The 25000-nt window shown below is 35.1% G+C and overlaps 1 protein-coding gene across 1 annotated transcript in view; it reads right to left on the reverse strand.

The window, feature by feature from the left end:
- Nucleotides 1-25000, reverse strand: part of LOC125249607 (cGMP-dependent 3',5'-cyclic phosphodiesterase) — a 167520-nt gene that overhangs the window by 18438 nt on the left and 124082 nt on the right. Inside the window, 6 exon segments of the mRNA XM_048161925.1 lie at nt 569-621; nt 832-979; nt 6573-6632; nt 8235-8290; nt 8846-8955; nt 23859-23947. Of these exon segments, the coding sequence (XP_048017882.1) occupies nt 569-621; nt 832-979; nt 6573-6632; nt 8235-8290; nt 8846-8955; nt 23859-23947 (516 nt within the window).

Genomic DNA, 25000 nt, shown 5'->3' on the forward strand with positions numbered 1-25000 from the left:
GGCTGCATTTGTTTCTGAATCTTTCCATGACCTCTGTTGTGTTTATACCAAGCTAATGATATTTTCTCTCCCTTAAATGTCACAGAAAGCAGCATAATGCTAGATTTTGTGACTTTTTTTCTTTCTTTTTGTTGTTGTGCATTGCTATGTGGTTGCTAGGGCATTACTAGGTTACTACTTTTATTATGTCCAAACATGGTGTCTATGTAGGCACAATTAGTTCATGTTCTCTCAGCACAAAGTCAAATGACACTGAATAGAAAAGCATGTGTGTGTGTTTGACTCGTGACTTTGGTTGAGACTGAGGTTAATTGTTTTGCGAGCTTATTTCTTTGAGTTGTTGTAATTTAATAAGAGTCCAGAGGGACTGTAAATCAGTGAAAAGCTCGGCGACCTTCACGAGGAGCTGGAGGCGTCAGGCTCTCAATAAAAGCCACGCGACCTTCCTCATACATAACTACACAAAAACAGATCAATGCTGTTGTTACTCGAGGACTCGGAGCAGAAAAGCCAGTTCTGTTCTCTTTTTAAAGCATGTTTTGTTCAGCTGTTGGTGTCGTATACTTACATAGTTGATGACTTTAAGCTGCAGAGAGGCGGCGTCCAGATCGTACAGCTCACCTGCCAATCACACAGATGCAGTATTTGACTGTCCAAACTCACGTCAGGTCTGGGTGGTTGCTAGAGCATTGCTATAGGCTATAAAGTTAGTCAAAGATACTTGTGTTCTGAAATGAACATTATGTCACATGCAATCTCAAACTCGATTATTTCACAGTGCTTCGATGCTACAGTAAGACAGATGTGTCTGGTGTGTTTGTGTGTTTTTACCACACAGCTGTAAGATCTTGCGGTCGAGTTCTCTGTAGTCCTCCGGCTGTGGGCTGGGTTTGGGCTCCGCTGGTGCATTGTGGGATTGCCCATGTGGCCGTTTGGAGCATCTCTGCACATCTCTCACTCGCTTACAGGCCACGGTGAGCTGATGGACACACACAGAGTCAGCTGCTGGATCTCAATATAGATTTTAATAAAGGTGGTATTTCCAGAAAATTTTAAAGGTGCCCTAGAATTGAAAATTGAATTTACCTTGGCTTAGCTAAATAATTAGAGTTCAGTACATGGAAATGACATACAGTGAGTCTCAAACTCCATTGTTTCCTCCTTCTTATATAAATCTCATTTGTTTAAAAGACCTCCGAAGAACAGGCGAATCTCAACATAACACCGACTGTTACGCAACAGTCGGGATCATTAATATGTACGCCCCCAATATTTGCATATGCCAGCTCATGTTCAAGGCATTAGACAAGGGCAGTCCAGTATTAACGTCTGGATCTGTGCACAGCTGAATCATCAGACTAGGTAAGCAAGCAAGAACAACAGCGAAAAATGGCAGATGGAGCAATAATAACTGACATGATCCATGATATCATGATATTTTTAGTGATATTTGTGAATTGTCTTTCTAAATGTTTCATTAGCATGTTGCTAATGTACTGTTAAATGAGGTTAAAGTTACCATCGTTTATTACTGTATTCACGGAGACAAGAGCCATGTCGTTATTTTCTTTTTTAAACGATTGCAGTCTGTATACGCATCTTCATTCTTTATAAATCTCTCCAACAGTCGTTCAGAATCAAATGTAAACATCCAAATAAATACTATACTCACATGATCTGATATGCTGCATGACGAACACTTTGTAAAGATCCATTTGAGGATTATATTAGCTGTGTGAACTTTGTTTATACACTGTATTATAGTCGCGAGCTCGATGGGCGGGGAGTGTGAGGATTTATCGGGCATTTCTAATTATGCCCCAAAATAGGCAGTTACAAAAATTAATTAAAAAAAATCTATGGGGTATTTTGAGCTGAAACTTCACAGACACATTCAGGGGACACCTTAGACTTATATTACATCTTGTGAAAGAATGTTCTAGGGCACCTTTAAACATGCGATTGAAAGGAGCTCATCCTGACCCCACCTGCATGACAACTACCAGCCTATCTCTAAACTCCCTCATTTTAAAGGTTTTGGAAAAGGTTGCACTCTTACAGTTTACTTCATACCTGGATACTATTTAATATTTTGTTTCAATCTGGTTTTAGAGCGCTGCATTGCTGAAGGTTACGAATGACCTTCTGCTGTCCACAGTGGTTCACCTCATACTTTCTCTGTAAATATCATTGAATCATTCCCTTCACCCTCTGCACTCTATCCATTGTGGTGTTCCACAGGGATCTATTCTTGGCCCTCTTTTGATTTCCCTCAACACGCTTCCTTTAGCCTCAGTATTCCAGAAACATCTATCTATCTATCTATCTATCTATCTATCTATCTATCTATCTATCTATCTATCTATCTATCTATCTATCTATCTATCTATCTGTCGTTCTGTCTATCTATCTATCTATCTATCTATCTATCTATCTATCTATCTATCTATCTGTCGTTCTATCTATCTATCTATCTATCTATCTATCTATCTATCTATCTATCTATCTATCTATCTATCTATCTATCTATCTATCTATCTATCTATCTATCTATCTGTCGTTCTATCTATCTATCTATCTATCTATCTATCTATCTATCTGTCGTTCTGTCTATCTATCTATCTATCTATCTATCTATCTATCTATCTGTCGTTCTGTCTATCTATCTATCTATCTGTCGTTCTATCTGTCTTTCTATCTATCTATCTATCTATCTATCTGTCGTTCTGTCTATCTATCTATCTATCTATCTATCTATCTATCTATCTATCTATCTATCTATCTATCTATCTGTCATTCTATCTATCTATCTATCTATCTATCTATCTATCTATCTATCTATCTATCTATCTATCTGTCGTTCTGTCTATCTATCTATCTATCTATCTGTCATTCTATCTATCTATCTATCTATCTATCTATCTATCTATCTGTCGTTCTATCTATCTATCTATCTATCTATCTATCTATCTATCTGTCATTCTATCTATCTATCTATCTATCTATCTATCTATCTATCTATCTATCTATCTATCTGTCGTTCTATCTATCTATCTATCTATCTATCTATCTATATATCTATCTATCTATCTATCTATCTATCTATCTATCTGTCGTTCTATCTATCTATCTATCTATCTATCTATCTATCTATCTGTCGTTCTGTCTATCTATCTATCTATCTATCTATCTATCTATCTATCTATCTATCTATCTGTCGTTCTGTCTATCTATCTATCTATCTGTCGTTCTATCTGTCTTTCTATCTATCTATCTATCTATCTATCTATCTGTCGTTCTGTCTATCTATCTATCTATCTATCTGTCATTCTATCTATCTATCTATCTATCTGTCGTTCTATCTATCTATCTATCTATCTATCTATCTATCTATCTATCTATCTATCTGTCGTTCTGTCTATCTATCTATCTATCTATCTATCTATCTATCTGTCATTCTATCTATCTATCTATCTATCTATCTATCTATCTATCTATCTATCTGTCGTTCTATCTATCTATCTATCTATCTATCTATCTATCTATCTATCTATCTATCTGTCATTCTATCTATCTATCTATCTATCTATCTATCTATCTATCTATCTATCTATCTATCTATCTATCTGTCGTTCTATCTATCTATCTATCTATCTATCTATCTATCTATCTATCTATCTATCTATCTATCTATCTATCTATCTATCTATCTATCTATCTATCTATCTATCTATCTATCTATCTATCTGTCGTTCTATCTATCTATCTATCTATCTGTCGTTCTGTCTATCTATCTATCTATCTATCTATCTATCTATCTATCTATCTATCTATCTATCTGTCGTTCTGTCTATCTATCTATCTATCTATCTATCTGTCGTTCTATCTGTCCTTCTATCTATCTATCTATCTATCTATCTATCTATCTATCTATCTATCTGTCGTTCTGTCTATCTATCTATCTATCTATCTGTCGTTCTATCTGTCGTTCTATCTATCTATCTATCTGTCGTTCTATCTGTCGTTCTATCTATCTATCTATCTATCTGTCGTTCTGTCTATCTATCTATCTATCTATCTATCTGTCGTTCTATCTGTCGTTCTATCTATCTATCTATCTATCTATCTATCTATCTATCTATCTATCTATCTATCTATCTATCTATCTATCTATCTATCTGTCGTTCTATCTATCTATCTATCTATCTATCTATCTATCTATCTATCTGTCGTTCTGTCTATCTATCTATCTATCTATCTATCTATCTATCTATCTGTCGTTCTATCTGTCGTTCTATCTATCTATCTATCTATCTATCTATCTATCTATCTATCTATCTATCTATCTATCTGTCGTTCTGTCTATCTATCTATCTATCTGTCGTTCTATCTGTCGTTCTATCTATCTATCTATCTATCTATCTATCTATCTATCTATCTATCTATCTATCTATCTATCTATCGTTCTGTCTGTCTATCTATCTATCTATCTATCTATCTATCTGTCGTTCTATCTATCTATCTATCTATCTATCTATCTATCTGTCGTTCTGTCTATCTATCTATCTATCTATCTATCTATCTATCTATCTATCTGTCGTTCTATCTATCTATCTATCTATCTATCTATCTATCTATCGTTCTGTCTATCTATCTATCTATCTATCTATCTGTCGTTCTATCTATCTATCTATCTATCTATCTATCTATCTATCTATCTATCTATCTATCTGTCGTTCTATCTATCTATCTATCTATCTGTCGTTCTGTCTATCTATCTATCTATCTATCTATCTATAAGCTTATATGTGTACAATGATATAAAACAACGAATACAAAAACACTACTTGATTGACATTATCATTATGTATATTGATTATATTGCGCACAGGTGGAGCAAGTTAATACATTTTAATGCAAGGTTATGAATACAAACATGTTTTTTCTTCAATTTTAATTCATATCGACTTCAACCAGCTCAGAGCACAAACCGAGGGATGAACGACATTTCCTTTTCTCATCTCAGTCCTTTGATCTCTTATGACAGAAATTGGATCTCAATCCCTTTTTCTGATCTTCATATCTATTTTCATAAAAGGGCAAATAACTATGACCATTCGTAAATGGCCTTCAGATTTATTGCCTGCCTCTATTCTGTTTTATTTTCTCTCTCTCTCTCTCTCTCTCTGTCATGTTCATTGTGTTTTCTGATGCAGACTCGACATACACACGCTTTTGCGAACATTACGAGGGCAAACACAGCTAATGGAGGACGACAGTCTCTCTTTCTTTCCTCTGCTTCTGTTCTTCCGTCTCACTGAAACATGTCAGACGTTTGATTACCAGAGCAGATAAAGAACGAGTGAATATGAGAGTGACATCTAACGGGTGTTTGTTCTGCTATCTTCACATTATCTTCACTATATTGAGTTTTAAAGCCACTGGATTGACCAATCAGAAGACAAGAACACAACTGTACATTATATTGTACAGTACAAGAGAATATCACATCAGAAACAGAATGAACTTCTATTCAACAAATCTACTGCTGCTGTTTCTTTCTCTTTATTCCACGACTCTTTCCTTTCATTCGTTATTTGTTTGCTCTCTTGTTCAGAAGATGCTTTTAAAGCGTCTGATGTTAAATTGCTTCTCTAATCAACAGAATCAAAGCTCTGTGGAGTGTGTGTGTGTGTGTGTGTGTGTGTGTGTGTTCTGATGATGATAATGATGATGATGGTATGATGAAAGCTTTTGGACCCTTATCACCTCAAATAAAACCTGAGGAGATGGAGGAAGTTTGGCTTTTGACTCCACAGAGAGAAACATGAGGATGAAAGAGCCCTTACAGGAATATACCACGGTCTCCACCAAAATACTATAGTAAGAGGGCCTGTTTAAGGCTTTGAAATGAAATGATTCGTTCTTATGGATCTATTCACACCAGGGGGATGGAAATCTATTTGAAAAAATAAACAAATTAATAAAAATATATATATTTTCTTATAGTAAAAATTATTGTGATACTATAGTAAATTTAACAATGGGGCTAATATTATTATTTAAGGGGTGAAAAAATAAATAAAAAAAATAAATAAAAATAAAATAAAATAAAATAAAATAAAATAAAATAAAATTAAATTAAATTAAAATAAAATAATGAAATGACATAAAATAAATATAAAATAATATAATTAAAAATAAATAAAAATAAATAAAATGATAATTTTACAGTAGTAAAAATAACGGGTACTATGGTAAATTTCTGTATTTTTAGAGAGTGCTATTCTTATTTTTTGGGAATAAATAAATAAAATAAAATAAAATAAAATAAATCAATAAATAAAAAAGTAATTAATATAAAAAATAAATAATTAAATATAAAAATAAAAAAATATCATTGAGAAAAAAAATCAATTAAAAAAATTAACATTTTACAGTAGTAACAATAACTGTGGTACCATGGTAAATTTCTATATGGTAGAAAGAGCTAATATTACAAGATGTGTTTACGTTCTCTGTGGCTGTGTGTTTCTCTCTGGGATGAGTGTGAGGTGTGTGTTGTGTCTTACGTGTTTTTCCAGGATGTTCAGGTTTTGTTCGTCTTGTTCAGTCAGTAGTTTACAGCAGAGCTGTTGAGAGAGTGACAGACACTGTGTCAAATAAATCACACAATCCATTACTTCCCTCAGCAAACGACCTGCTCTTTTTCTGCCAGCGCTCACACACACACACACACACACACACAGTCGTCCTCTGGGGATATCCTCCATTTGCTTTAGGGGTCACACTGTGACCTTAGACCCCCGAGTCCGTCTGCAAGAGTCCCAGAGAGACACTCAACACACACACTTCCCATGAGACACAGCTGCTGATCTAATAGTGCCGACACTAAAGGACAGAAATAAAAAGAAAAAATCTAACATTCATAAAATAAATTCATCAAGGACGCATTAAACGGATCAAAAGTGACAGTAAAGACATTTATAATGTTACAAAATATTTCTATTCTAAATAAATGCTGTTCTTTCACACTTTCTATTTCTGAAGGATCATGTGACACTGAAGACTGGAGTAATGATGCTGAAAATTCAGCTTTGATCACAGGAATAAATTACACTTTACTATATATTCACATAGAAAACAGCTGATTTATACTGGAATAATATTTCACTATTTTACTGTATTTTTGATCAAATAAATTAGGTGGCATGAATGCAGTTACAATGGCATAAATAATGTTATGAGATAATGTTTTAAAAGAAAAAAGTTCAATAGAGAAACATGAAATGATGGTAAAAATGAAGTGACACTTTTAAATATTAAACTAAAAGCTCCAGTAGGTGGCAGCAAATCACTGTCTTAATGAGTGAGTGAGTCATTCATTCATTCATTCATTCAGTAATGAAGCAAGCGACTGTATTTATGAATGAGTCATTGAATCATTGACTCTACCGATTCATTCAAAGCTGCAGATTCGTTCACCAATGAAACTGGAAACACTGTGGCTTTTGTTCTAACTATTATTTCATAAATAGAACAAACAATAACTGTGTTTAAACTTAATATTACCTTTTTGTTTGGTGAACTGTTGTATAAAATCAATGTCATACTTGCAAGCGCATTGATATTTGTGAAAAAAATTGCATTCTTGCTTGTATAACATCAATATTGAAAACAAGAACTCACAAGAAGGCATTTTCCCTGTCAGAAATATATTATTAAAGGCGGAGAATTTTATGCAAAAGCTGTTCTTTGAGTGTGATGGGATGAATTTACATTTACATTCATGCATTTAGCAGAAAAAAATGTTTTTTCTATTAGAAGCTCAAACACGTTAGCTGGTTTGTTGCGTTTCACTAGTAAACTGGTCAGTCTCTCAAGAATCTATAAATGCGTCCTTGATCTGATACAATCCGTCAGAACCGACTCTTTTATTACGCGTCACAGACGCTGCAATAAAACGTCTCCCCTGCACTCAAAAATCTCATAAAATCATAAAGTTTTATTACTCAATTAGAAATAAACACTTTAATTGGACTAATGTCGCCTGTAAAGCCACAACATTAGGCATCTCGTTAAAAATAACGAGCTATATCAAATTTCCACACGCAAAAAAACCCTGACATTCATTCGTCTGAACTCAGGATTCATTCGTTCAGTGCTGAAGAGGCGAGACAGGCCAATCACAGCACTATTGTGTCTGAAACTACAGCGAGAGAGACAGAACTCACCAGAATCAGAGAGATAACCTTGGCTTCATCACGGTCCACTAACGGTATGATGAGCACTAGAGACAGAGACAAAGAGTCACGCTTCAGATGTGTCATGTGTACAACAAACAAAGACAGATTTACAGTAATACACGTACAGTAGAGCTCTAAAGAGAAAGACACTGCGCCAGATGTTAAATATTAAAATATATGCTGTATGACAGTATAATCATATGACTTACATCTTAACGTGAGTCTATATGACTTAACCTTATCTTGCAAAGCTGTAGCCAATAATCCCAAAATTATTTTTATACATTTTATTCATTCTTTATATTTACTTTATATAGTGTTAATGTATGTAATTGTACTTGTATAAAAATATAGCGGACACACTCACTCACACCATTGTTACCCTGTAAAAATAGTACTACATAGCAATAGTCACCATGGGAACAAGAAAAGAGAAAGAGTTTAAAGAAAAAAATATGAAAATCTGATGAAAGTGGGCTAAAAGTTCAGCAGTGTAAATGAAAATTTCTCACTTTATAAAACTTTCATTATCATATCATCTCTTTGCTTTAACGCCACTGTGTGTAATCAGGTTGGCTTGTTCACACACACACACACACCTCGTTTATCAGGCGGCAGCGGCGCGGTCAGTGCGCTCGTGTGTTTCTCGTGTAGTTCTGATGGCGGCAGACCGGAGCACTGGAGTCTCTTCTGCTGGTTAACCGCGTCTCTGAAACACAAACGCGATCAATGAGAATCATTTCAGCGCTTGAGCTCATTTCACGCTGGTAAACATCAGGTTAAGACCCGGAGCAGCAGCCGTGAAATCATAATCATCAGAACGAATAAACATTTAACTTGCACAAAAGCCAAACATCAGTTCCCGACTTAAATGAACACTAAAATAACTCTGGAAAAGTTGAACTACACTCATCTAAATATGCAGTATCTTCTCAACTTGACCTTGATCTCCAGTGCAGCGAATGAACGGCAGTGACATCAGCCACAATCTCCTTCTTCACTCATTATTTGTATTAATATGCAATATTGCATTGTTGCAAAATATTAATGAACTGCATAATGCATAGAAGAAAAGAAACAATATTGATTCATTAATCGTTTGAATCAGTGAATCAGGCCACTGGAATGAACTGACTCGCTCTGCTGAACAAACTCATGTGACCTAAATCACGATGATGAGGTGTTTTGTTGGAGAAATGAGCCCGTTCAGTGTTGTCGCAGTACGGATTCTCAACACGGCCTCTGCAGGGAATTAAAGAACGGATCAGCGAGAAAGAATCAGTAAAAGAGGGAAAGGTTGATCTGTTCCACTTTAAAGGGCTTTACAAAGAAAGCAAGCACAGCTCCACGCTGGCGGGTATCCCATCATGCACTGCTGCTTTACAGCCAGAGCTATTCAGCTGGTGAAAACCAATTTGCACCCTGTCTGTCTGTGTCTCTCTCTCTCTCTCTCTCTGGCCTCAAACTGAAGTTTGTGTTGAGAAGCTAAAGGTCCAGAAGTCTGATTACAGGCTGACCGCTGCCGGAGCATTTTAAAGAGTTTTTTCCACTCATTCTGTGTGTGTGTGTGTGTGTGTTCAGATCTTTGGCGAGGACGTCGAGAGATGCTGCTGCTTTTGTTGTGTCTCTCTCTCTCTCTCAGGACGTCTGTTTGAAGTCTCATAAAGGTGTGTGACGTCTAATCTTACAATCAAAGCACTCCGATTTCACCCTGACCACATCAAACGGGACAGAGCCGCGGAACAGACCTTTAAACACAGAGACGGGATTCCTAAAAGGCTGCATGGACACACACTCGAGTGTGTTCCTCAAGAGCATCTTCGTTACAATCAACATGAAACAACCTTCACTTCTGTCATGTGATGTACTGTAAACCAGGGTTACATTCATTAACTAAAACTTTAAACTACAAACCCAATTCCAAAAAGTTGGGACACTGTACAAACTGTGAATAAAAACAGAATGCAATGATGTGGAAGTTTCAAATTTCAATATTTTATTCAGAATACAACATAGATGACATATCAAATGTTTAAACTGAGAAAATGTATCATTTTAAGGGAAAAATGAGTTGATTTTAAATTTCATGGCATCAACACATCTCAAAAAAGTTGGGACAAGGCCATGTTTACCACTGTGTGGCATCCCCTCTTCTTTTTATAACAGTCTGCAAACGTCTGGGGACTGAGGAGACAAGTTGCTCAAGTTTAGGAATAGGAATGTTGTCCCATTCTTGTCTAATACAGGCTTCTAGTTGCTCAACTGTCTTAGGTCTTCTTTGTCGCATCTTCCTCTTTATGATGCGCCAAATGTTTTCTATGGGTGAAAGATCTGGACTGCAGGCTGGCCATTTCAGTACCCGGATCCTTCTTCTACGCAGCCATGATGTTGTAATTGATGCAGTATGTGGTCTGGCATTGTCATGTTGGAAAATGCAAGGTCTTCCCTGAAAGAGACGACGTCTGGATGGGAGCATATGTTGTTCTAGAACTTGGATATACCTTTCAGCATTGATGGTGCCTTTCCAGATGTGTAAGCTGCCCATGCCACACGCACTCATGCAACCCCATACCATCAGAGATGCAGGCTTCTGAACTGAGCACTGATAACAACTTGGGTTGTCCTTGTCCTCTTTAGTCCGGATGACATGGCGTCCCAGTTTTCCAAAAAGAACTTAAAATTTTGATTCATCTGACCACAGAACAGTTTTCCACTTTGCCACAGTCCATTTTAAATGAGCCTTGGCCCAGAGAAAACGCCTGCGCTTCTGGATCATGTTCAGATATGGCTTCTTTTTTGACCTATAGAGTTTTAGCCGGCAACGGCGAATGGCAAGGTGGATTGTGTTTTCTGGAAGTATTCCTGAGCCCATGTTGTGATTTCCATTACAGTAGCATTCCTGTATGTGATGCAGTGCCGTCTAAGGGCCCGAAGATCACGGGCATCCAGTATGGTTTTCCGGCCTTGACCCTTACGCACAGAGATTGTTCCAGATTCTCTGAATCTTTGGATGATATTATGCACTGTAGATGATGATAACTTCAAACTCTTTGCAATTTTTCTCTGAGAAACTCCTTTCTGATATCGCTCCACTATTTTTCACCGCAGCTTTGGGGGAATTGGTGATCCTCTGCCCATCTTGACTTCTGAGAGACACTGCCACTCTGAGAGGCTCTTTTTATACCCAATCATGTTGCCAATTGACCTAATATGTTGCAAATTGGTCCTCCAGCTGTTCCTTATATGCAGTGTTGGGGGTAACGCATTACAAGTAACTTGAGTTACGTAATCAGATTACTTTTTCAAGTAACTAGTAAAGTAACGCATTACTTTTTCAATTTACAACAAAATATCTAAGTTACTTTTTCAAATGAGTAACGCAAGTTACTTTTTCACATTTATTGACTGACATGTTGTCCCCATGTTGTGAGAAATAAAGTGCAGAGATATTGTGTGCGCTGTGTAAGCATGATGGTTATTGTAGTTCTAGACTAAATGTGAACATGCATTTACTCATCTCACTTGCACAAAAACATTCAGTATTCCTCAAAATGAATAAAAACAGTGAAATGCAATCTCAGAATTTTTGCAAACCTGTAATAATTCACTATATTAAATTACACAAATATACCTTATGTATTTAATCTCAATTATTAACCAATGTCTCTGCTGCTGACCTTCAATATATCTAATTCAGCCATACTAATAAGCAGAAATACTTTAGATTAGATTTAGAAATAAGAACTAGAACTTCCTTCTCCTGTATCCTATTCTTCTTAAATCCAGAACGGCAGCACATCTGAAAGGTTTGTTTGAGCTGCGCCCTCTACTGTACAGGTGTAAATATGCTTTTCCTTCAGCCTGAGGCTTATTGATTTCACTTTTGGTGTGAAAGGGCCTTTTTTGCCAAAAATAGAACTTTTTTGTCGTTATTAAAAAACAAACAAACAAGCAAGCCCAGCCCCGGTGAGAAAAAGTAACGCAAAAGTAAAGTAACGCATTACTTTTCATAAAAAGTAACGAAGTAACGTAATTAGTTACTTTTTTAGGGAGTAACGCAATATTGTAATGCATTACTTTTAAAAGTAACTTTCCCCAACACTGCTTATATGTACATTTAACTTTTCCGGCCTTTTATTGCTACCTGTCCCAACTTTTTTTTTGGAATGTGTAGCTCTCATGAAATCCAAAATGAGCCAATATTTGGCATGACATTTCAAAATGTCTTTCAACATTTGATATGTTATCTATATTCTATTGTGAATAAAATATAAGTTTATGAGATTTGTAAATTATTGCATTCCTTTTTTATTCACAATTTGTACAGTGTCCCAACTTTTTTGGAATCGGGTTTGTATTAAAAACATATAAAAGCTAAAAAATGCTGGGTTAAAAATGGACAAACCCAGCGATTGGGTTAAATATTTGGTAGTATTGTTAAACAATCACTGTATTTTTTGCCCAAAATATGTTGGAAATGAACATGTATTAATATGTTTAATAAATGAACATTTATTAATAAGTTTAATTAATAATAGAGTAATAGAGTAGGGGTGTAGCCCTTACCAATCATGGCCTCCTAATAATCCCCATCCATTGAATGAACTCTATCACTCTCTCTCCGCTCCACCTATAGCCGGTGTGTGTCCTAATGATGGTTAGAGAGTCTAGGCAGGAAACGAGTGAGGTGCCCTTGAGCAATACACCAAACCCCCAAATGCTCAAATGGCTGCCCAGGTGTGTGTGTGTGTGTGTGTGTGTGTGTGTGTGTTCACCACTCACTGCTCCTAATGTGTGTGAACTAACTTGGATGGGACAGATTCAGAGTATGGGTTACCTTCACGTCAGTTCACTTCACAAACACACTCACTCACACACACTCAACGCAAAAGACTGATTGTTTCTCCTTCAGTATCGAATACAGTTTCATACTGGACAGAACTGTGTGTGTGTAACAATCTGTCATCACGTCTGTCCAACTGCTCTGCAGTTTTCCAGATTTCCGGAACATTCTTCAGGAGAGAGAGAGAGAGAGAGAGAGAGAGAGATGACCCAGAGTTTTTCTCACCCACACAGCAAAGTCCTGCTCCACGCCAGTTCCCATGACAACATAGATGTGTGATCAGACACAAACACACACATGTTGGGTTTCCATGTTTTATGGGGATATTCCCTATGTGTAATGTCCCCAACACTAACCTTACAAAAACAAAAGTTATTAAAAGTCTAATGCGACCTCTAATTATATATATATATATCTATATACAGTTGCAAGAAAAAGTATGTGAACCACTTGCAGAATCTGTGGAAATGTGAATAATTTTAACAAAATAAGAGAAATCATACAAAATGCATGTTATTTTTTGTTTAGTACTGTCCTGAGTAAGATATTGAACATACTGTAGCAGATGTTTACATTTAGTTCACAAGACAAAACAATAGCTGAATTTATTAAAATAACCCCATTCATAAGTATGTGAAGCATTGATTCTCAATACTGTGTGTGGTCACCTGATGATCCACGACTGTTTGTGTGTTTTGTGATGGTTGTTCATGAGTCTCTTGTTTGTCCTGAGCAGTTAAACTGAGCTCTGTTCTTCAGAAAAATCCTCCAGCTCCTGCAGATTCTTCAGTTTTCCAGCATCTTCTGCATATTTGAACCCTTTCCAGCAGTGACTGAATGATTTTGAGATTCATCTTTTCACACTGAGGACAACTGAAGGACTCAAACTCAACTATTAAAAAAGGTTCAAACATTCACTGATGCTCCAGAAGGAGCATCAAAGCATACACATAGTCCAAAGACTCTATATCTCACTATGCTTTCATTTCCTGATGCTTCACCAACAATGTGTGATAACGTTTTGAAGTTTTTTGTTGATGAAATTAACAATATTCGATCTTGCATCACTAAATTTGATAGGCATTTAACTGTTATTGACCCATGTCCAGCCTGTTTAACTGAGATTGAGCCTGTGTCATCTTCCTCTCTTGTGGAGGTTTTCCATAATATGAAGCTTTCTACTGCTCCTTGGATGTGGAACCTCCTCGTCTCTTCATGAAGTGCTGAGTGTCGTTGAACCTTTAGTTTTCACAATAATAAACAGTATCTCAAGGCACTGTTCCATCAGTTCTGAAACATGCAGCAGTGAATCCACTCCGAAAAAAGGTCGGTTCTGATCCTTATATTTTGGACAACTATAGCCCCATTTCAAAATTACCGTTTTTATCAAAAGTAATGGAAAAGGTTGTCTTCCATCAGTTGACTGTATTTTTAAGTGAAAATAACTTCTTAGACTGGTTTTAGACAAGATTATAGTACAGAGTCAGCTTTGCTGAAGGTGTTGAACGATCTTCTGTTAGCTCTGGATTCAGGAAACTGTGCAATCCTCTTGGACCTCAGTGCAGCTTTTGACACCACTGATCATGCCATTTTGCTTGAACGGTTGAGTAAATATGTAGGAATTCAAGGTACTGCATTAAATTGGTTTAAATCCTATTTCTGTGATAGAACATTTTCAGTGGATATTGGCAATTTCTCTTCCTCTTCTGTACCATTAACTTGTGGCGTACCACAGGGATCAATTCTGGGCCCGCTTTTGATTTCACTCTATTTGCTCCCTTTAGGCTTGATTTTTCAGAAGCATAACATTCCCTATAATTTTTATGCAGATGATACTCAGGTGTACTTCCCTTTGAAACACGGAGATAATTATGATGCTCTTGTGGAAGTAAGATGCTGGTTGGCAGCCAATTTTTTAACTCTAAATGACTCAAAAACTGAAATTGAAGAATTCAGATGCAAAAGCCTCTAAGTGCCGTCTGAAATTTTCTTTTAAAATGAGCATTTTTATCATGTTTATGTTCAGTTATTTCACTTTAATAGCAATGAAAATTACCTATTGATTGCCATTAAAGTGAAAGTACTGAACCTAAACATACAAGCTTGATAAAAATGCTCATTTTAGAAGGAAATTTCAGACGGCATCTGAAGTCTTCAATTGTAGTTTTTGGACCACCAGCTGCTGTTATACAGATATATAACCAGTTGGGTCCTTTATCTGTGAATTCCCATCCTTATGCAAAAAAATGTGGGGGTGATTTTTGATAACAGCCTTAAATTTGACAAACAAATAAATTCAGTGGTGAAGAATAGCTTTTACCATCTTAGATCCATCGCTAAATTGAAACCGTTTTTAACAGTCAAGGACTTGGAGAGAGTAATCCATGCTTTCATATCCTCCAGGCTGGATTACTGTAACTCACTATACCCAGGTGTGGCTAAATCCTCTCTGTCCCGCCTGCAACCAGTACAAAACGCCGCCGCCAGGCTTCTTACTGGAACCAGAAAGAGGGAACATATCTCACCTGGCTAGGCTTCACTTCATTGGCTGCCGGTTAAATATTTTGTGAAATTTAAAGCTTTATTATATGTGTATAAGGGGTTAAATGGCCAGGCTCCACAATATATTACTGATCTCCTCCTCCACCGACAATGTTCTAGGTCCTTAAGTAAATTGTACTTAATTTGTCTTCCGGGAAACATGGAAGTATCTTCTGTTTGAGTCCCTCAGTTGTCCTCAGTGTGAAAAGATGAATCTCAAAATCATTCAGTCACTGCTGGAAAGGGTTCAAATATGCAAAAATGCTTGAAAACTGAAGAATCTGCAGGAGCTGGAGGATTTTTCTGAAGAACAGAGCTCAGTTTAACTGCTCAGGACAAACAAGAGACTCATGAACAACCATCACAAAACACACAAACAGTCGTGGATCATCAGGTGACCACACACAGTACTGAGAATCAATGCTTCACATACTTATGAATGGGGTTATTTTAATAAATTCAGCTATTGTTTTGTCTTGTGAACTAAATGCAAACATCTTTTATGTAAAATATCTTACTCAGCACAGTACTAAACAAAAAATAACATGCATTTTGTATGATCTCTCTTATTTTGTTAAAATTATTCACATGTGTGTATCTCTGTATTTTGTCCATTTCTCTTGTTTCTCTAGAAACTACAGCTTCTATACCGAAATGCTGGTCCATTTGTAAACAGCTGACACTCGTTCTCTCACATCAGAAACCATGATTTGCACCTTGTTTTGCCGTCAGTGACAGGTGGTAGTTAAGCTGCGCTCCATTCGACTGCAAAAGTCCAACTTCCTATTTGGAAAATTGCAACAGAGCGCTGCTGGAAATCAGAATGACTGGAAACTCACAAACAAACGACATGAAGGCCAAACCACACAGACGAGTTACACCTTAACTGTTTAAAGTCAATGAAATGCATGAATAATAAGGTTTCCACAGAAATATGACTGTTTTCAACTTTAATAATAATCATAAATGTTTCTTAAGCAGCAAATCATCATATTAGAATGATTTCTGAAGGATCATGTGACTCTGAAGATTGGAGTAATGATGCTGAAAATTCAGCTTTGATCACAGGAATAAATTACACTTTACTATATATTCACATTGGAATAATATTTCACAACTTAACAGTAATGTACATCATCATCTGATCATCAGACAACATTTTTATTGCTGAAAGTTATGCGGGAAAATCCCGCATCTGACTTTGGAGACAAAGAATGAAAGAAATTCAACTTTGAAATAGTATGAGAGTAAATGATGACTTATGAGCGAAATACTGCTTTAATATCTCCTCCGATCATTGACAAATGATGACGAGCTGGTTCATGACATCAGATTCACCTGTCTGTCTCTTTCATGTTTCCGCTCTTTCTCTCTCTGGTTTCATGTAAATGTGTTTTTTCTCATGCTAATGTCTGATGAAAGCGTTGTGTTTGTGATAAATGGCTTTACTCTGCACACCTGCACACAACACACATCTAATGGCATTCAAATGCTCATGTCTCTATTATTCTGTGCTTCTCTTTTCTTTCTGTATGATAACACACACACACACACACACTGATCAATGAGGGTTAAATGTGTTTTTCCTCTCTGAATGTTACTACACACAAAATACAAATAACTGCAATCAAAGGTGTCGCCTCGTTTCAATCGCATTATTATCACACGACAAACGCATTTCAATGCCAAGTACATTAAGCCTGTGTGAGGTCTGAATAATGAGCAGATATTGTGTGAATAAAACAAATCCCTGAGATGATAGAACGCATGTAGAGTTTCATTTCTACACTCTTATCTGCTGCTGAGCTCTTTTAAACTCCTTCTGAAGGGAATTAACACACAAACACATTGAATAATGCAATTCCACACGTGTTCCTCACTCTTTTCCATACAGATATGCCGTTCAGTCGAAGCGTGACAGATTATCTGTGGTAAAGTGCAAATATTCATGGCATTTTCACAGTGTTACCACGGTAACTGACTACAGGTCGCTATTTCAGGGTGTTTCAAATCTATAGATTGAATTTCTGAATGACTCACTGCTGCGAGTCTCGGGTGATTTACAAAACCTTCTTCTTTAGAAGTGAAATTCATGAATATTTTTATGTTGAAATTAGCAGGTCGGTTCAACGCTTGATCGATGCAAATGTTGAAAATAAAACTACACTAAATTAGTGTAGAATTGATTCTGAAACAATTTTTGCTCAGAAATTGCAAAATTTCACAAATAATTACAAAGGAAATCAATTGAATTTTGAAGTAAAAAGACTGAAAATAGACAAAAATTGGAGTAGAATTTTCTTTGAAACAATTTTCACTAAGAAATTGCAAAATTTTACAAATACTTACAAAGACACTCAAGTGACACAATGGAATCTTGAAGTAGAAAGACTGAAATAGTATTTTATCAAAAAATGTACACTGAAAAAAAGTTGGTGTAGAATTTTCTTTGAATCAATTTTCATTCAGAATTTGCTAAATTTAACAAATACTTACAAAGAAACTCAAGTGACAGAATGGAATCTTGAAGTAGAAAGACTGAAATAGTATTTTATCGAAAAATGTACACTGAAAAAAAGTTTTTGAAATTTTACAAATAACACACTAAAAAACAGAAAGACACTGAAGTAACAGTTCAATTTTGGGTCCCACTTTATATTAAGTGTCCTTAACTACTATGTACTTACATCAAAAAATAAGTACAATGTACTTATTGGGATCATATTGAATTGCAAAACACTTGTGCTGCTATTGAGGTGGGATATGGGTAAGGTTAGGGAAAGCTTTGGTGGTATGGGTAGGTTTAAGGGTGGGGGTAAGGTGTAAGGGATGGGTCAACAGTGTAATTATTAATGTAATAACAGAAATTAATTACAGATGTAATTACATGCAGGTGTTTTTAAAATATAAGTACAATTTAAAAACATGTATGTACACAGTAAGTGCATTGTATCAAATGATTAATTTAAATGTAAGTACATAGTAGTTAAGGCCACTTAATATAAAGTGGGACCAAATTTTGAATTAAAAAGATGTAAATAGTATTTTCTTGAAAAACGTACACTAAAAAATTTGGTGTAGAATTTTTTTGGAACAATTTTCTATCAAAAATTGTTACATTTCACAAATAATTACAAAGAAACTCAAGTGACAGAATGGAATTTTGAAGTAGAAAGACTAAAAAAGCATTTTCCCAAAAACCATACACTGAAAAAAATTGGTGTAGAATTTTCTTTGAAACAATTTTCATTCATAATTTGCTAAATTTAACAAATAATTACAGAGTCAAACTCAAGTGACACAATGGAATCTTGAAGTAGAAAGACTGAAATAGTATTTTACCGGAAAAACGTATACTGAAAAATAATTGGTGTAGAATTTTCTTTGAATCAATTTTCATTCAGAATTTGCTAAATTTAAATAATTACAAAGTCAAACTCAATTGACACAATGGAATCTTGAAGTAGAAAGACTGAAATAGTATTTTATCGAAAAACGTACACTGAAAAAAATGTAGTGTAGAATTTTCTTTGAATCAATTTTCATTCAGAATTTGCTAAATTTAAATAATTACAAAGTCAAACTCAATTGACACAATGGAATCTTGAAGTAGAAAGACTGAAATAGTATTTTATCGAAAAACGTACACTGAAAAAAATGTAGTGTAGAATTTTCTTTGAAACAATTTTCATTCAGAAATTGCTAAATTTAACAAATAATTACAAAGTCAAACTCAATTGACAGAATGGAATCTTGAAGTAGAAAGACTGAAACAGTATTTTATCGAAAAACGTACAATGAAAAAAATGTAGTGTAGAATTTTCTTTGAATCAATTTTCATTCAGAATTTGCTAAATTTAACAAATAACACACTAAAAAAACAGAAAGACACTGAAGTAACAGTTAAAGTAAAAAGTTGGTGAAGAATTTTTTTGTAACAATTTTCTATCAAAAATTGTTACATTTCACAAATAATTACAAAGAAACTCAAGTGACAGAATGGAATTTTGAAGTAGAAAGACTAAAAAAGCATTTTCCCAAAAACCATACAATGAAAAAAATTGGTGTAGAATTTTCTTTGCTAGGAAATTGCAAATAAACTACTATTTGCAACACTGAATTAAACATGAAATGACTGAAATAGAATTTTAGTGTAAAATCTATTCCAATAATCTTTGCTTTATTTACAAATTTGAAAAATCATGTTAGCAATGCAGTCTAATAATCCTAATTTACAATCTTTTTTTTCAGTGTACTCAAACAATCAAGAGAATTTCCTCATCTGATCTCATCATCTGGACTCTCTGACGGAAATTCTTTCCTAATATCTCCGTCTGCACACTGAATTCTTCATCCAAATATTATTGGGTGATTCTCAGGAAACAGTCATTTAAGTGCCACGTGTGCTCCTGACTTAATCCTGATATAATGAACAGGATAGTCACAGTACTGACTTTACTTGAGTTAGTGTATCATGAAAAAATTAAATTACATATTAAAAATAATTATATAAACTACTATTAATAATATGATACTTAAAATATGTTAGATATACTTTTAAATACACTGATAAAAAAATTATAACCTAACATGATAACATCTAAATGAACTGGTTTTATTGAAGTCAAAAATATTATTTATTATCACTGAATCAACGTAAATACATTCATTTATACCAGCAAAACTGGATTAGAAATAACTCTTTAATTTAACAATTAAAGGTTACCACTTTTTACAGTGTATTAGTTTTAATGTCATGGCTAATTAATAAATAATAAAAAATGAATTTTTAAATGAATAAATTAGGGCTGTCATTGACGATTACTTTGGTAATCGAGTAATCGATCAATTATTTTGACGATTAATCGAGTAATTGGTTAGTTTTTTTTTGTGGTAATGAAATAGACCTAAGTGAACAATAGCCTTTAAAATGACTTAAAATACACATATAATAACAATAAATCAATAAACCGTCTGTGGAATTCATCAGATCTGGTATTTTGCCGGTTAATCGACACAGGTAAATCGAGGATTATTTTAATCGAGTTCTCGAATGTAATCATGACAGCCCTAGAATAAATATGAAAAAATGTTCCTAAAATTTTCCGACACAAACTGCAATGCTTCCTGAGGCATCTGCTGATGTGAAACACAGCCTGTGTGCATGGATAAAAATAGAATTAAGATCCGTGTCACACTAGAGTGAAGATCTCGACCTTCTGCATGCATTAGAAACGCTCTTGACTTCAAACATCACATATTTACATTTGAAAGACACATAAGACGGAGAATAGAGTCAGCGAGTGACAGCAGAGCTCAAGTACTCGCTGAAGATGGACGGATCAGACGGATAATCCCTCCGTTTGGTTGGGAATCTCGCTGAGAAGGTCGGCGCTCACCGCAGGAGTGAATTGAGCGATCTCTCTTTGAGCCCGGACGCTCATCTCTGAGATATCGTCTCGATTTCCCCTCGCCGATCGCTCAAGAACAGCTGTTTATCTAGAGAAGCGTGTGTGTGTGTGTGTGTGTGTTTCTAAACCCACTTTAATGAGAGTCACGGACTCGCTTTATCAAAGCTCTTGTGTGTTATTTCTGTGAGCAGCTCCAAACACAACGGCAAAAATAACTACATTTTTACATTCTCAATAGAAAATGTGATGTTTGCCCAGTGCAAACTGGTTTTTCTAAGCAGAACTGTCATAAAATTGCACAAAATGTCATTGTGTGGCCGTTTCGGTCTGATAAGTTACAGCTCTATATATATCTATGATGTAATGCTCAGTACTTTCAAACCGGCTGACACTCGGATCTGGTTTCCCCGGGCAACCTGGAATATAACTGTCAATCACTGAAAGAGGCCAATTAATTAGAGAGTGGGAGAAGTGGGCGGATCTCTCTTCCTTGTGGGGGGCGTGGGCTATAGATTTGATTGACAGCTTGACATCAGAACCATTAGCAGAATGAAAAAAGAGCCAAGGTGAGGTCAGAAAAACAGCGGATAAAAGAGAAACGAAATTCGATATTAATGATATGAACATTCATTTTTCGACATGCCGTTACACATTTCTATTAGCTGCATCTCGAAGACGGATTTATGGAATTTATATATAAATATAAACTTACAATTGTGATCCAGAATTGTGAGTTAAAAAGATGCAATTACATTATTTTATTTTCATACGAATTTGAGCACACAAACACAGAAGAAACTGCTGCGATCTGGTTGACCCTAAAACTTTTATGATACAAACCCAGGAGCAGAGGTCAGAGGTCAGACATGATTGACGCGTGTGTCTATTCGGAGAGAAAAGAGAAAAGGCGAGCGCTCGATTCTGACATTTCTCACGCAACACAAATCAGTGGGTTCATCAGGGTTGAGAGTGAAATCTACCACACCGCTTCATCTGTCATCAGAAGAAAGAGACTGAGACACAAAACAGAGCTGACCGCGGCAGAGCATCAAGTGTCACTCACTCAGAAAACAGATGAACTGACCAGCAGTTGACCATCAGCCTCAGACGACTGACCAGCTTTCTCTGAACTACAGGCTCCAGCACACGTGAAGAACAGACCCAAAGTCATTACTCGCAGCAAATCATCAAATTTCATACACTTGCGTACATAAACGTGTTATTCGTATGAATTCGTACAAATGATCTACCCCTAACCCCACCCCTAAACCTACCCGACACTGGGGTTTAGACAAATCGCATGAATTCGTACGAATTTGCCACCTCATAAAATATGTACGAATTGGTCATGAGATAGTGTTGCATAGTTTTTGGTAATATTTTTAAAAAATAGTTTTATAATTTCTGTTTTCACTTTAATTTGAGTGAATTTTGTTGTGTTTTTGTCATTTTTAAAATGTCTCTAAGTAGTGCTGTCAAATCGATTAATCGCGATTAATCACGTCTAACATAAGTTTGTGTTTACATTAGGGCTGTCAAACGATGAATCACGATTAATCGCATACAAAATAAAAGTTTGAGTTTGCCTAATATATGTGGGTGTACTGTGTGTAATTATTATGTATATATAAATACAAACACATCCATGTATATATTTGAGAAATATTTACAAGCATATGTAGTTATTTATATTTCTATATAATTTATATTATATATAAATACATTTCTTGTACATAAATAACATATTTCTCTTAAATATATACATTAATTTGTGTGTATTTATATATACATATTAATTACACACATTACTCACACATATATTATACAAACTCAAACTTTTATTTTGTATGCGATTAATCACGATTAATCGTTTGACAGCCCTAGTTTACATAAAATATGTATGTATATATTATTACATTTATATATTTTAAACACATGTCTGTGTGTATACACACACATACACACATATTATGTAAACAAATTTTTATGTTAGATGCGATTAATCACGATTAATCGATTTGACAGCACTACAAGTATAACGTTTGGGTAACGCTTTAGTTTAGGGTTTAATTCTCAATTTTAATGAGTTGCTTATTAGCATGCATATTACTAGTATATTGGCCGTTTATTAGTACTTATAAAGCACATATTAATGCCTTATTCTGCATGACCTTATTCTACATTCTTAATCCTACCCAATACCTAAACTTAAACGCTACAAAAACTACCTTACTAACTATTAATAAGCAGTAAATTAGGAGTTTATCGAGGGAAAACTTGTAGTTGAATATGTGTTCCCCATACTAAAGTGTTACCAAAGTTTTTATTCATTTTTAGTTCATTTCTTTTTTTATTATTATTATTATTTTAGTACATCAGTTTAAACTATATGAGAAATGTTGGCATGACAACTACCTAAAAATAAAAAGAAATGTGTCAGGGTTATTATCATTAATTAAAACAAACAATAAAAACAGTTTTATTACTTGAAATTTTTTGAAAAAAAAAAAAAATAAAACTTAAACTTAATAAAAACTTATCATTAGACATATTTTAAAAAACAACAAAAAACAACAACAAAATGACTAAAACTAAAAAAAAAAAAAAAAGTTCAAAATATTAACCAAAACTATACTTTACATACTATAATATTAACAAAAACTATATAACTATAACTAGTTTTCTGTAATTTAATGCCAATATATAACTCAAAATATAGTTATAAATATACATTAAAAATTTTAAAAAAGAAAATATACAAAACTGCTTGATTACGACACCCACCCACAGGTGATTAGCATAAGCCCCGCCCCTTACCTGAGCTTCCCCTCTGTGGGCACCTCATGGGGCGGGTCTTCACATCGCAGCCGAGACTCCGCCTCCAACAGGTACACGTACACACACTCCTGCAGAACACAGAGAGACACTTGAGAACGCAGTCAGACCCCGGAGCCCGAGTCATTACAGTCCTGATCCATCATAATTGTGTTTACACACGCCGCTGACGGCCCGCTGGATTATCAGCGTTTATAAACACGAGCGGCTGTCAAGAGCGAGTGCTCAATCTCTCCGCGTGTCAGTCTGGCCTCCGTGAGGTTAATCAAATGCAAAGTACCGTCGTCATGCCGCAGGCTCCATTAATCGCCATGCCGACAGAGCAGCGCAACCCTAATTAGACTCCGGCGAACTTCAGCGGTACTTACAGAATGTCACAGCTCGGGGCTGTCGGTGCGAGGAGAGCTTTCCCGCCGGTTTCCATCGCAATCGGAAGTGGATTGGCCCTGTTAATTTGTCAGAAATGTCAAGGGAAGTTTTCGACATGGTTCTGCTTTAAACCCGTCTGGCTGTCTACATGGGCAGCTGTCTTCTGAGGGAGCGTCGGAAATGAACCTCATAACTGATGCTCTATATAGCTCCATGCAAAAACTGCTCTCGGTGTCAAGAACATGTGCTGGACTGCTTGACTTCTTACATGACGCTGAGCCATAATCACACATAAAATGCATGAAAAAATACAATAGTCCATGTCTAATTCTACTATTATTATATCAATAATTTTAAGGAATTTAATTAAATTCATCTTTCTTTCACTTCATCCACCCTTTTCATTAATGCACTCTGGGATTGTGTTTTCTACAAAACAATCAGGGTTATTATCATTAACTAAAACTAAAACTATACTTGAAATAAAATAAAATATTTAAAATATATATATATATATATATATATATATATATATATATATATATATATATATATATATATATATATATATATATATATATATATATATATACTATATAATATATATAAATACTATATAATATAACAAAATAATAATACAAATGACAATAAACTAAAACATTAAACAAAAAGTTTAAAAAATATACAAACATTTAAAAAAAATATTTAAAAATTACAAACAACAAAATCACTTAAACTTTAACTAAAATGAAAAT

Source organism: Megalobrama amblycephala, linkage group LG16, assembly GCF_018812025.1.
Source record: "Megalobrama amblycephala isolate DHTTF-2021 linkage group LG16, ASM1881202v1, whole genome shotgun sequence".
Classification (NCBI taxonomy): Eukaryota; Metazoa; Chordata; class Actinopteri; order Cypriniformes; family Xenocyprididae; genus Megalobrama; species Megalobrama amblycephala.